The sequence below is a fragment of the Seriola dumerili genome, unplaced genomic scaffold, assembly GCF_002260705.1.
Source record: "Seriola dumerili isolate Sdu_G_001 unplaced genomic scaffold, Sdu_1.0 BDQW01000138.1, whole genome shotgun sequence".
NCBI classification, from domain to species: Eukaryota; Metazoa; Chordata; class Actinopteri; order Carangiformes; family Carangidae; genus Seriola; species Seriola dumerili.
Window position 1 is genome coordinate 18,125,339 of NW_019174393.1, and position 13,966 is coordinate 18,139,304.

Consider the following 13,966-nt stretch of genomic DNA (forward strand, 5'->3'; position numbering starts at 1 on the left):
CGCAGGGGGCTGGAGCCAATCCCAGCTGAGACTGGGTGAGGGCGGGGGAAACCCTGGACAGGTTGCCAGTCCATCACAGGGCTGACACATAGAGACGAACAACCAGTCACACTCACATTCACACCTATGGGCACTTGAGAGTCGCCAGTTAAACTAATGTGCGTCTTTGGACTGTGGGAGGAAGCTGGAGAACCCGGAGAGAACCCACGCAGACGCGGGGAGAACATGCAAACTCCTCACAGAAAGGCCCCAGGCCCCGGGGTCCAAACCCAGAACCTCCTCACTGTGAGGCGACAGTGCATGATTAAAGAATACAATGTTGAGTTTCTGTTGAAGAGGTGTCGCTGTATGATCATTTTCCAGCCTCCAGTTTGTGCTGCGTTACGCTGACAGGTGTTTCTATTATTTTGTCCACCCCACTCGAATCAATCAGGGGAGGCTAAATGAGACACACACTTCTCTATATAACACAACACAGTTCAACAGCACCGCAAACCACATCCTCCGCAATGATCCTGGCTACAGTTGAATCACCGGGACATAACCCTGGTGAGGGCAGCTGATGTGTTAGACGTCACGGCAGCGTACAGTATGTACGTTGCCGTGACGTCCCAGGCTGATGATGTACACCAGTCTAGACCATTCTATGATCATGTCGTGTAAACATGTGACTCACAGGACAGTAGCTGCTGATCACTGTAAATGTTGTACCCTTCCCTTTCCTTGCCCCCGCCCTCTCTCTCTCTCTCTCTCTCTCTCTCTCTCTCTCTCCCTCCCTCCCTCCCTCTCTTTTTTGTTGGATATTAAAGTGTAAGAGTGAAATGGTGAGTGAGGGACCATCACATGAAGCGGCGGGGGTCTTTGAATAGAGAAGCTCCAGCACCCTCTGCTCTGAAACGAAAGCTCGTCCGCGCCCTGCAGGATGCCTGGGAACGTCAGATCAGGTACAGAACACTGCATGAAGGCAGAGCCGTCACTAGTCTGTGTGTTCTCTTCCTCGTCACCTCTCCATTTACCGCAACCCGCCACTCCATCATGAGTTTGTCTCTTAATTTCATTCACTTCATTTTTCATTCCTCCTCGAACTCATTCTCTCATATTCAACCAGTTAAAGCGGATTCTACAGATTACGATGTGATTCAGGTTCGAGACTTGTTTTGTGTTTCGGGTGTTTTCTTTTATTTACTCCCTCTCTTCTTCGCTTGGTCTGTCCTAGTGTCTGCTGTGTGGGTGGTGTTGGTCTGTGCGGTACTCTGCAGAAGACTGACCGGCATAGGTGCAGCACCCATCTGCACCAATGCCCAGGCTGGGTGCCATGCCCTCTCCCTGGCCAATCTGTTTGACCGGGTCATCCAACACTCGGCCAGGATGCACGGCATTTCAAATGACCTCCACTCCGAGTTTGTGAGTCTCCCTGTGCAAAACTGTCTGACCGTGCTTTTCTAATGATGTTTAAAGAATAGGTTTGATGTTGTGACACACACACACACAGGGAGAAGATTGTGATTATTTCCAGTAGCAACGCTATTCTACTATTTCATTCATCACTTGTATTCGAGCCACAGCTGACATTTAGACGACACCTGACCTCTGACATTTCATCCGTGCGCTCTTGTTTTGTCCTCTCAGGAGCAGTACTTCCTGCCCAGTAAGAATCAGATTGGCCGGGTCAGTCGCAACTGTCACACTTCCACCATCCTCACCCCAAATGGCAAGGAGAACGCTCAGAGAATGGCCGTGAGTTAACCTCTTTAAAAGCTATTTCCTCTCATCGGCACGAACTTCCAGTGAGAATGTAGAGTTCTCTCACCCTCTGCGTTTCCCTTTCCCTGTGCAACACGCTTCTGAATGGGCGTCTGTACATTTCATAACATATACTGTATTATTTATGTTGCTTGATTTTAGTTTTTTCTGCTGGTTGTTTCTTTTTTGCATCATCTCAAACCTCCAGTTTCCATAAGTGATGCAAATTTCATCCTAACTACACACAACTGTCTGGAGCTTGAGTTTTAAATGTGTCATGCATCCGCCTGTCCCGGTGTCGCTGCAGAGGGAGGAGCTGACGGAGGTGATCCTGAAGCTCCTGATGGCGTGGAGGGATCCTCTGTGGCATTTCCACCAGAGCATGGCTCACCACCACGACTTCAACAACTTCAGCTCCAACAAAGCCCTGGAGATGAGCGACATGGTGCACGAGCTGCGCAAAGGAGTGGAGAAAGTGGCCGAGAAGGTAACGCATACGTCTGGTATCAAGAGAGTAGATGTTTTGGAGCTGCTGGTGTGTGACGTAGGTTCTTGTCGGGTCGCGTAAACATAGTAGACGACAAAGTAACACACAAATGCAAACTGCGCTGTTCACCTTTACAAAGATTATTGTTCAGATTCAGTGGAAATATATTAGCGACAATGCAAAAAGAAAGGAAGACACCGCTTTACCTATCTGTCCTTCCTCGTGCAAAACAACCGACAAACAACATCCAACCAACCAATACGTTTGTTTGTATGAAAAGGTTTTAAGTATTAAGATTTCCTTCTGCCTGCTCTTAGGGGTTATGGAATGGGTTTTGGGATTGTAAAATGAATGAATGAATGAAATCAAGTTTAAACCAGACAAAAAAAAGATGTTAAAATCGATAAAGCCAAAAAATAGAAACACCTCTGAGTGTATGAACCCGTTCCTGAACCCGGATGTGTTTGCTGTGATAGTGTGAAGCTGATGTGACTCCTCTCTGCTCCAGATGCAGATGTTGGGGATAATAAGTAACTCCGTCAGCAGCCAGGCTTCCCCCGAGGCTTCCCTGCCGTCCGACAGCGCCGAGTGGCGCCTGATGAAAGACTACGACCTCCTCTACTGCTTTCGCCGAGACTCCAACAAGGTCCAGAACTACCTGAAGATCCTGAAGTGTCGCATCGTCCCGGAGCACGGCTGCTGAAAGGCCAGAGACCAGAGGAGGCCTGTGTTTAACTTCCAGAAATATCAATCACACATCAGAATGGAAACACTTCAGTTAGAAACTACACGATTAAAGCTGTAGCTTTTGTTGTGTTTTGTGTGGGATGTTAACTGATGCAAACATACAGTATGTTCATGAAGTGCTACTGGAAGCCAAAGACTCTATCTACTGCTACTGCTTACTGCTCTACTCCTTCCACTCCTGATATTATATAGAGTGTGGTTGAGTATGGACAGGGTGGAATAAGTGTAATACATGTTATTATAGATTGTTGTAGGATGCATATCATGTTTAAATATAGTAATATCATATAAAGTATTCAGAAAGTTTTTTTTTTTGTCATTTCTACAGAGAAGATTATGAAGGAAAAAAAAATGACATAAGTATAAATAAAAAAATAAATGAAAAGATGCAGAAATAAATAATTAAATACATAAATAAATGCAAAATAAAAACATTTTGTAAATGATTCTGTATTGTTACATTTATTTATTTATTTTTTCTCTACGTCTACATTTATACATGTATTTATATATTTATTAATTTACTTATGGATTTATGCAAGTATTTATTTATTTCTATTTCTACATTTATTTTTACATTTATACATTCATTAATTTATTTATACATTTATTTAGGAATGTATCTATGAATTTATTCATCCATTTATTTATGTATTTATTTATGCATTTCTACATTTCTACATTAATATATTTATTTCTGTATTTCTACTTTTTTTTTCATTCCTACATATAACTATTTATTTATTTCTGTGTCCATATGTTAAGTGGGTAGGTGGTCCTACCTCAGTCTAAAGCTAGATTGGTTACAGTGGTGTGATTGATTGGATGGATCTACTACTGCCTTGACTTGACTGATACACAGGAGGTTGTTTCTTTCCAGTGCTGCAAACAATGCAGAAATGCAGAAATAAATGCATGAATAAATGTAAAAACAACTAAATAAATAAATGCAGAAATAAATATAAAATTACACAAATAGCATTTTTCATTACATAAATGTATTTATTTTGCATTTACTTGTATTTAATGATATATTTATGCATCTATTTATTTATATATTTATATCATAGGAGGAGTGGAAATCAGAGGCTCCATACAAACTGACTCCGTAGATGCTCTGAGGTCTAAAGTTCAGCTGATAAAAAATACGTCTGAGCACAGTGCTCATGTATGTATCACATGTAACATACATGTGGTTACAGGGGAAAGTCCAAATCCCTCATCTCTTAAAATGTAGTCGTGTTAGTAAAGCATCAACGTACATATGGGCATGTGAGATCAGTATAAAGACAGATTTGAATAACTGCAGTGTAATGCAACAGCAATGAATATATGGAGTCTTGTTTTCCATCATCATTCTCCTCTTGACGTGCGCAGAGACTTTGAATTATACACTTAAAGACTTTTGAAATAAAGAAATTGTTTCTTGAGCAGAAATCAACATTTATTTGCGTGCTACATGTTATGTTTGATACTTTGGCATCTGTGTGCAAAACACCAATATGATCACACGACTAGAAAAGAAACGCTAGAAATGATTTCCGATTATTAAGGTCAGACGAAGGCTACATTGTGAATAAGCTCGTGAATTATCGTTAAGTTACTGAGTATTTTTCTCTTTTGTCTGATGAACAAACTGTTGTGAACATGTGATGCAGCTAAAACAGTTCAAGATGATGTCACACTGTTTCTGCTGCAGAGAGGAGAGAAAGAAGAGAGAAGTAGTTGATGTCTGATGAGTCAGAACGACTGAAACGTTCATTTATAACCATGGAAACACTGAACAGTGTGTGGATCATTGTTTGTATTTCTCCTGGTTACTGTGAGCTGCAGTGATGAAGTAAAAGCATCATCACTGGAGGAGAGTTATTATAATAGTATAGTATTTATAGTATATATAGTATATTAACATACTCTACTATTGTAATTTTTTATAATTATAAAATATTATAATTATTATTATATATTATCATTAATATTTTTAAATGTGACATAATTTTGTATGTATAGTATAATAGTTATTTAGTGTGATAAACTCTCCTGTTGGTGAGAAGCTCACAAACGATTCCACTGATTTATATAAACGTCTCATCTTAATTGCTCATCACAGCTTATTATTTATCACTTTATCGTAAACTCTTTTGTCCCTGTCAGGATCCCGTAGGAAAGATGAATCAGTTTTTCCAGTGATGTGATTGGTCAGTAGTTTGACTGTTGACGGGTTTTGATCTGAAGTTAACCTGCGGCAGAGCAGGTTAGGAGTTAAGCATCAGTTACCATGGTGATTTACCCCCGGTAAGAGGTTTTCTTACCACTGTCGCAACCCTGAAAAAATCTGCTGTTACCTGCTCATTTGAATTGTATGTTGTACATGCTGTATGTTTTTAAAAGCTTCCACTGAGGTGGACAATAGACTCAATCAATCAAAACTCAGGCTTAAACCTGAAGTTATCTCGCTAACCTCACATCCTGCTTCAGTGTTCAGGCCTCAGGCGCTGCTCATTATTTATAGATTGCTACTTTTTCATTCAGTTACCAGTGGTGTTCACCAGCGTGAAAATACAGAGTGGAATCATGTAGGTGTATTCTACATTATTTGATAATTATATAAAAGTCCAGAGGTTAATGAAACCGAGCGTATCACTGGGGTTTGATTCTGTTTATTGAGCGAAACATAGAAAACAAAAACATTGCACTGACACTGCACTGATGTGAGGTTTAGACCGCAGCTCAGCCGCTTCAGGATGAGGCCGCTATGGTGACGACCTCTGACCTTCCAGTGCTCTGTTCCACGCAGGAAACATGAACGGAGCCGTCCCTGCAACACACAGAAACTATGATATACAAACAGCAGTCACGTGACACGACCTCACGTGCTGAGCCTGGAGGGGCGGATACCTTTTCATGGTCACCACGGTGTCGATGTCGTGGTTCTCCTCTCTGGGCTGCAGGTCTCTCAAGATGATCTGCACATTATACACACACACACAAGCAGACGAATGGTTCATTTCAATCATTGATAATTCATCGTTAATATATTTTTGTTTCTGTTGACCTCAGCTAACCTTTTCCTTGTCTTCACTTTGTCGTGTTTTGATATGACATCAAAGTGTCTCAGCTTTACTTTCACCAGATTTACGTCAATAATCAAAGAACTGTGTGCGAGATATAACTTTTAAAATATGCCCATATTGCAAGAGTTTAACAGTAACTGGATGGTTGGAGGCTAAATGTTGTTTATGAACAGAGGAGCTCACATTTAGAGATGACAGAGCTGCGAGTTGCCATTTAGACGGAGGTGGAGGTGAAGAGGATAATGAGCCTAAAAAAAAAAATCTGTCAGAAAGATCAAACGCAGCTGGTTCATTCTAAAAGAGCAGCGGTGTCACACAGGAAAACTACAAATAAGAAGAAAGGCAGAGAACCTGTCAGACCGAGGATGCACACGTGCTGTGAACGAGCGTGAAATCATTTGTGTGGGGGGGAAAAAAAAAAAAAAAAAAAACCCCTTCAGGGCTTCACGGCGTGAGGGACCCTCCGCAACAGCAGGACGCGGGCGGACGTGGTTCCCCCTCAACGATCAAGACGAGAACCACAAGATGCAAAGCTTGTGGGGTGGGCCAGGTGTTTGGCATCCCACAGAAAAATAAAGCTAAACTACAATAGTGAGCAACCAGCAGCTAACCACGACACGGACTGAATGATTCTCACTGCTGGCATAAGTTCAGCTGTATGCAAAGCGTTGGTCGCCTCTGGGAATTCACAGATATTTTTGACGCAGAAACAAGTAAATACAAACTGCACTGAGGAGCTCTAACTTCTGCACATGCCACACAGTGGAAACAGTGAAATAACAGGTAAAGGAAAGTTCATTTTTGAAGTGAGTGTATCTTATAACTAAATATGGAATTTTCCCCAGAGGTGCCCACATTTTTTCAAACAACTGTGAAATGTGAGTAACATCCTGTTGTTGTAAGACACTAATGACACACAACGTTTGACCACTTTCTTTTGTAACTTGGCAAACACTTTCTCTCTCTGTGGTGCGACATTTGATGCGTCCGATGACAGTTACGAGATGTGGATTACGCATTTCATTTCAAAGTCAGCTCTGTCTCTTCAACATCTTATTATAGAAACTACAATTACCACCTCAGGGTGTTCTGTCTCCTCCACTCAGACTAGTTTCAGGTTACATCCCTGTTTATCCAGAGTCATAGAAAATACGAACCTTTTGTGTGAAATTTGGTCATAATTGCTTAAGTCTTGAGTTATAGTTAAAAAGTGTTCTCTGAGGTCACTGTGACCTTGACCTTTGACCACCAAAATCTAATCAGTTCATCCTTGAGTCCAAGTGAATGTTTGTGCCAAACTTGAAGAAGTTCCATCAAGGCGTTACTGAGATATCGTGTCCACGAGAATGAGACAGATGGACAACCCGAAAACAATATGTCTCCAGCTGTGACTGTCTCCAGCTGTGACTGTCTCCAGCTGTGACTGTCGCTGGCGTGGAGACATAAAAATGGACAAAGTGGAGGGGTGGGTGTGGAGCTGAGACTTTGGTGACCACCTGTCACTCAGAGAGGCCACGCCCTCAATTCTTAATAAAATGTAAACAAGTGAGTTATATAAACAGGTGTCATGAAGGAGGAAATTAACTCTAGACAACCAGGCTGTAAACATGTTTATTTCTGCTGTAAAGTTGGACATTTTAACATGGGAGTCTATGGGGATTGACTTACTGATGGAGCCAGACTCTAGTGGTCATTAGAGGAACTGCAGTGTTTGGTTTCATTAACAGCCCTGGAGGTTGCCTCTTGGTTTTCACAATTAAAAAAAGAACCTATATTGTGTTGTATCAATTTTTTTTGTATATTAAAATACCAGCAAACGGAGAAAACCAGTGAGTTTCAAGTTTCTACATGACACTCCCACAAAATGAGGATGTGTATAAAGTCAAAACATTTGAGCCGGTGTTGGTGCTTTTCTGTACCTTAGCTAGTTTCTCTGGCTGCTCCGTGACCATTCTCTGGTAAATCTCCAGACAGAGGGAGGACAGTTTCCCGCCTCCGCTCAGGATGTGGTGTCTGCGAGCAGGGAGGGGCGTGCCAGACGGAAGAAGAACAGTGAACACCTCGGCTCCGGATTCATCCACCTCCTGCAGCGCCCCGCACAAAACCAGACAGAGCGGATGAGAGTTCACGCGCTACATTCTTTAGATCGACGAATAGAAACGGTCACATTCACGTCCATGCAGAAATATGAATGATTCATCTTCTCACTGAGCTGTACCTTCACCAGTATGTCAGTGGCAGAAACGTCCACCGTCAGAGACTCCTCCTCCGGGGAAAGGATATCTCTGCCCACCAGTAAGCCCGCCTCCAGTGCTGCTCCCACGGCGATGACCTCGTCAGGCGGCGCCGAGCTGAGGAGCTCCACATCTGGAAACATCTCTCGGATCATCTGCTGCAGACGCGGGATCCTGGCCGATCCACCGCAGAGAACCACCTACAGCACAGCCGTCGTGTCAGCAGCAGCTTTTTTTTTTTTATTTATTTATTTCTTTCTTCTACATTACATTACTGTAACTTGTCTCACCTTGTTTATGCTGCTGGTGGAGAGTCCCGCCTTCTCCAGCAGAGCTCTGATTGGCTGGATGCTCTTGTTGAAGAGCGAGGAGCAGAGCAGCTCGAACCGAGCTCTGAGGAAACAAAAACACGGAGGTTCTCATGTCCGTAACAACTGTTCATCCATCCTGACTCCGCCCACAAATGTCAGTCTTTTTAAAAGGTAAACTGCTTTCTGGGTGTTTGTACTGGTTTTAATCCCCTGGTGTGTTTGTTATGGAGAGGAGGACACCTCTGTGGATAATTCAGCTGCTGGTAAAAACCTGCTGAACGTCTGCTTCATAAGTTATCAGAGAAACAATCAGAACAAAGGTTAGCATCAATCCGAGCTCCAGCTCTTCCCTGAGTCTCTGTCCTCCGTACAGCGTCGCTCAAACACTGACTTTAAATGTGAAACGTAACGGTAACGTGTAACGGTTAGAATCACCGGGTCTGTTTGATTTAGAGAGGAGGACACCTCCCGGTAAAAACCTCCTTAATGACCGACACTAAGGGAATCCTGATTGAGAGACCCCTCGTGGCAGAAAATGACATGTTGTACATTTTAAGTATTAAAGCTCCTCACCTTACTGTTTTTAAACTATGAATCTTTCTGATCTTCCCCCTCTCACTCCTGCGCAAGCCAGTCTTGTGAGTTTGGGATATTTTAATACCAAGTTTACCAACCAAGCTCATACCAACAAAGCTCAGAAGTATGCTTCAGTTCCATCCAGCAGCCTCATCTTTATCCAAGCCGTGCGTCAGTTTAACAGCTTACCTAGAGACATTACATTCAAAGTCAATGCCATCGTGAAGGGAGTCCACGAAGCAGTTGGCCGATCCCAGCGAGGACAGAGAGTGTTTGGCCATGTCTGCTCCGTTCATCAGCTTCATCATCGCCCGAGCGTTACTGCTCACGTCGTGTTTGAAGGTGCTGCAGAGGAAACGCAGACGGACAACATGAGGGTGGCTGTGACCTCTCAGACAGGTAAGACAGTGCGTCTGCGCCGGTGTGTGCGAGAGGAGGGAAAAGGGACTTTGAGCCAGGCATTATGAAGTCTTTCAGAATATTAACAGAGTGAAAAATAAAGGCCAAATTCAGATCTGAACTGGACCTAGGCTGCAGTTTGTGATGCTAAAATTCAGTATCTACCGTTTGAACTCAGCGGCCAGGTGCTGGGCGAGGGCCTGGGTGAAGCTCTCTCCCCCGATGCTGTGGTCAGTGTGGGTGCTGAGAACCCGGAACATTCCTCCATTGACCTGCAGCGCAGTCACGCTCAAGGACGTCCCGCCCAGCTTATACACCAGGACGTGGCTGCGGACAGAGTGCACAGTATCAGTGTGAGGGCGAACTGTCGAAATGTTATGATGTCATAAGGAGTCCATTAAGCAAAGGTGGAAATAATATAAACAACAATAAGTAAAGCAGAAACGTGTGTGTGTGTGTGTGTGTGTGTGTGTGTGTGTGTAGAGCCCACACTCAATCACATGATGCTGGACGGGATAAAAGCTGCAGACAAAGTGGTGATGGGGCAACATCTATTTATCTATGTGTTGTATAAAAATCACATTGTTGTACCACAGTAACATTTAGAACTACGTGCGATATAAAACAGTGGATTTTCTCTATGGTGCTGCCTTTTAATGTCAGAGAGGAGCTGCCTAGCAACAGTCGTCACTCAGCTGTTGTGTGTGAAAATCTTCAAACCCGCCTGTCAGGCACCAACAATCATGAGATGAGATTATTTCCTCATTCTGATGTTCGATGTGACATGATAACATGAACTGAAGCTCATCGCCTGTATCTGCATCATTTTATACACTGCACATGATTGGCTGATTGGATAACTGCATGAATAAGCAGGTGTGTAGGTGTCCCTAATGGTAAGTGATTGGTGAGTGTGAACGTCAGTAAATCACTAAACTCTCTCTCCTCAGTGCTACCTCTTTCCGGAGTGACAGTCCTGTCCGATGTTGTAGGCCAGCAGAGCAGCAGCGGGCTCATGGATCAGCCTCAGGACGTGGAACCCTGCAGCTTCGGCTGCCTCCCTGCACAACACACACACACACACACACACACACACAGTTAGATTTTATCAGAAGGTGCAAATGGAGAGCAGTACAGGTGAGTGGATAGTAATGTGGCCTACCTCAGAGCTCGCTTCTGAGCATGTGCGAACTCAAAAGGGACGGTGATGACCGCTTCAGTTACATCAGAGCCCAGAGCTGACTGAGCCGTTTCTGTCAAAATGGAGATGGTCAATCAACTTATGAGTTTGTTTATGAAGCTCACGCGAGTGTGTGTGTGTGTGTGTGTGTGTGTGTGTGTGTGTGTGTGTGTGTTACCTTTCATTTTGTGGAAGATGAGTTTTGCGACATCCTCTGGAGCGACATACTCGGGGTGATCTCCTGCTGTGATCTCGTAATAAGGCTTCTCTGCTTTGTTCACCACCTGAACACAACACTCACTGCTCAGACCGAGGACTCACTGCTGCGCCAGTACAGTCAATTATTGTGGGTTCAACAAGTATTTTCAAAATAAAACTAAGACACAAAACTAACAAGACGTCGTGGTTTTAACTGAAGGAGGAAAATTAATGTTAATGAAGGAAAAAAAACATTTTGGGGTGAAGAAAAAATTTCAAAAGACCGACAAAGACAACACACACAGTGGATCTGTTAAACAAGCTCACCTGACACTTGGTCTCTTTTCTGTGAATTTGTGTCTCTGGATCATCAAAGCTGCCCAACGAGAGAAAGAAAATAAACATCCATTAACTCACTGCATTGATTACAGGTCCTTCATATCATAAATGCTCCTCAAGCCTTCAAGTCAAGAGTCAGGCTGCTAATTGTTCTGTAAAACAGCATCATATGAGACACCACTGCTGACATTACTGAACAAATTTAAAGGTCCCATATAGTATAAAGGTAGAGGCCCCAAGCCCCGCCCACCTGGATCCAACATCCTAGTTGATTGCACCCAGAGCCTGAGTGCAATCATCTACTTTGGCTTTAACATTCCACAAGTGAACCAAGCTAATATGAAACTGCATCTCCAGTAGCTTTGAGATTTGAGACAGTATTAAGTGAGTCACCTTCTCCCCAGCACTTGTTTCACTTTAACAACTGTGTTGGCAGCGTTGCGGACTCGTCCTTGCTTTGCCGCAATGCCTACGATCTGCAGGGGATAGAGATCAGTCAGTAAGCAGCAGAATGGCAGATGCACAGCTTTAAGTCAAATCCCAAAATGTGAGTCAGGCAGAGAGGCTTCACACATCAGAGAACTGTCAATAGTTGAATAATGAACCATGGAATTTACAGGTGAAAGTGTGGATGAGTATGAAGGTTCAAGAGGAGCTGAAATGGCAAAACATTTATGGGCAAATTGCTGAAAATTTTTTGAATAATTCAAAAATTAATCATAATCAAAACATTTTAAAAATACACACAACCTTCATTATGAAGCTGAACATTTGAATGAAGTTTCTATGTGAGTATGTTGTTGTAGTAGTTCAAGGATGAAAACGGGTCCAGAGGAAAAACGATAATAAAGATACTTATACAAAAGAATTGGTGCATTGCTAAAGATGAGCATGGTAATTATGACTTAGTGTTTCATACGTGCAAAGCTTCTATCTTAAAAGGGAATTTGCATTTTCATTGATTGCCATAGCAATTAGCATAGCATAAAAATTAGCAATGTCAGTGGAAAACTTTGCTTTGTTTGTTGCAGTGATTTTTTTTATTTTTGCTGTAATATTTAACCCTCTATATAATATGTTTAATAATACCTACTACTACTACTGTGTTACTTCGTGACCTTGGTCTGCTAACATGAGCTCCAAACCGGGTCTATGAAACAGACTGATCCTAGCTCATATGCTAAACCTCTCAGTCCTTGAGGAAAACCTGTGTGAAGAGAAGCGAAGCACAGACCTGCTCAGTGTCTCTGTAGGCCACCACAGCTGGAGTCACTCTGTCTCCTGCATCATTAGCCACCACATCAGCCCGTCCGTCCTAAACAAGACACACACACACACACACACACACAGAAAATGAATCCAAACATCCCCATGTCCCAGCTTCTTGCATTAGTGGATCCTGACTCAGGGAAGATGGAGCATGAGGTCATGAGGTCAGCAGTAATGTGGACGCTGTACAGGACAGTCAAGGTGAAGAGAGCTGAGCCTAACGAGGACGTTCTCTAATGACCAGTCGACCTACTTTCTCACCCTCATCTACAGTCATGAGCTTTGAGTAATGACTAGAGGGATGAGATTCTATACACTGGCTGTTGAAATGCATTTCCTTTGCAGGGTGGCGTGGGTCACCCTGCTCCTTTGCCTTGAAAGGAATCAGCCCAGGAACTTCAGGATCCTGGAGGCCTCCCTTTGGAGGTGTTTCAGGTAAATCCAACTTGAATCATGAAACACACAGTTTACACAATGAACACATGTATACATTGTAGAGCTGCAACAAATCACTATTTCATTACCTGGCTGATCTATCGATTAATCATTTAATTCCTAAAAATTAACATGAATAATTAACACAAAATGTCCCAGACCCCAAGGTGACATCAATGATCAGAGAGAACCATTTGTGAATCTAGATCAAAACTGTGTTTGACTACTTGACTATGGTGTAAATGCTCACCCAAAATACAACTATTACATAAAAATACTACAGCAAAATGCACTAAATAGTACAAGGAGCCATTTATAGGAAATCTCAGCAGTTGGTTCTACTTTTTGCTAATTTAAGTAAGAATGCGCTACGCAGGTGTACTAGGAAGGACTAAATAAAAAGTAAATTGTATAAGAACATTGTTAGACAGTTGGCAAGAGGGGATTCATGTTGTATTTAGACTAACGTTATGGAGCCATCTCTCATGACATTACTTCATTCATCGTAGTTTATTAGCAGCTACATCCGCCGCTGTTTCAGTGAGGTTCAGGAGCTGAGGTCAAACCCGTCACTTTATTATCTATGAAAAGAAGTAGTTCGGTGTGTGACACGGTCGTTGGAGATTAACTCACCTTAAATATCGACACACAAGCGCAGGTATATCCGAAGTGAACTCCTATAGCAGCCATGCTGAAAACTCTCACATCGAAGGGCTGGACCACGCGCATGCGAGCCGGGTTCCGCTTCCAGAAACAACTTCCGGGAAAGATTTTTCAGAACAAAAGCTTCAACTTCTACCAAGGGAACTCAGAAATGAAATAATTACCTGGTAACTTTTAGTAACCAAAACGTTTTAGGCACTAGCGGCTAAACTTAGCACGCTTTCACAAATAATACCATGAATAGTTTTTATTTATAGATTAACTTCATAAAAAGTGTAATGTACAGAAAAATACTTATACCCAAGAGGGGT

General features: G+C 42.7%; 2 protein-coding genes across 2 annotated transcripts; one reads left to right on the forward strand and one right to left on the reverse strand.

Annotated features, from left to right (window-relative positions):
• Positions 1-886: 886 nt before the first annotated feature.
• LOC111225002 (prolactin-like) lies at positions 887-3,052 on the forward strand. Its single transcript, XM_022749733.1, has 5 exons — positions 887-944; positions 1,217-1,404; positions 1,630-1,737; positions 2,051-2,230; positions 2,739-3,052. Exons 1-5 carry the CDS (start codon positions 923-925, stop codon positions 2,931-2,933), a joined length of 693 nt encoding a protein of 230 aa, XP_022605454.1. The 5' UTR covers positions 887-922; the 3' UTR covers positions 2,934-3,052.
• Positions 3,053-5,626: 2,574 nt separating this feature from the next.
• On the reverse strand, positions 5,627-13,728 carry hspa14 (heat shock protein family A (Hsp70) member 14). Its single transcript, XM_022749533.1, has 14 exons — positions 13,626-13,728; positions 12,523-12,603; positions 11,682-11,764; positions 11,277-11,325; positions 10,930-11,035; positions 10,734-10,824; positions 10,528-10,632; positions 9,737-9,898; positions 9,362-9,517; positions 8,576-8,678; positions 8,270-8,485; positions 7,971-8,135; positions 5,876-5,943; positions 5,627-5,795 (listed from the first exon to the last, which is right to left on the reverse strand). The coding sequence occupies exons 1-14, from the start codon at positions 13,719-13,721 to the stop codon at positions 5,717-5,719; spliced, it is 1,560 nt and encodes a 519-aa protein (XP_022605254.1). The 5' UTR covers positions 13,722-13,728; the 3' UTR covers positions 5,627-5,716.
• Positions 13,729-13,966: the final 238 nt, after the last annotated feature.

Bases quoted from the DNA above. Each gene is read 5' to 3' on its own strand.
- LOC111225002 (XM_022749733.1), top strand. From the start codon at position 923: ATGCCTGGGAACGTCAGATCAG. The intron at 945-1,216 runs GTACAGAACACT...GGTCTGTCCTAG, and splicing joins GCCTGGGAACGTCAGATCAG to TGTCTGCTGTGTGGGTGGTG. The intron at 2,231-2,738 runs GTAACGCATACG...TCTCTGCTCCAG, and splicing joins TGGAGAAAGTGGCCGAGAAG to ATGCAGATGTTGGGGATAAT.
- hspa14 (XM_022749533.1), bottom strand. From the start codon at position 13,721: ATGCGCGTGGTCCAGCCCTTCGATGTGAGAGTTTTCAGCATGGCTGCT. The intron at 11,326-11,681 runs GTGACTCACTTA...CTCGTTGGGCAG, and splicing joins AAACAAGTGCTGGGGAGAAG to CTTTGATGATCCAGAGACAC. The intron at 5,796-5,875 runs GTATCCGCCCCT...TGTGTGTTGCAG, and splicing joins ACCGTGGTGACCATGAAAAG to GGACGGCTCCGTTCATGTTT.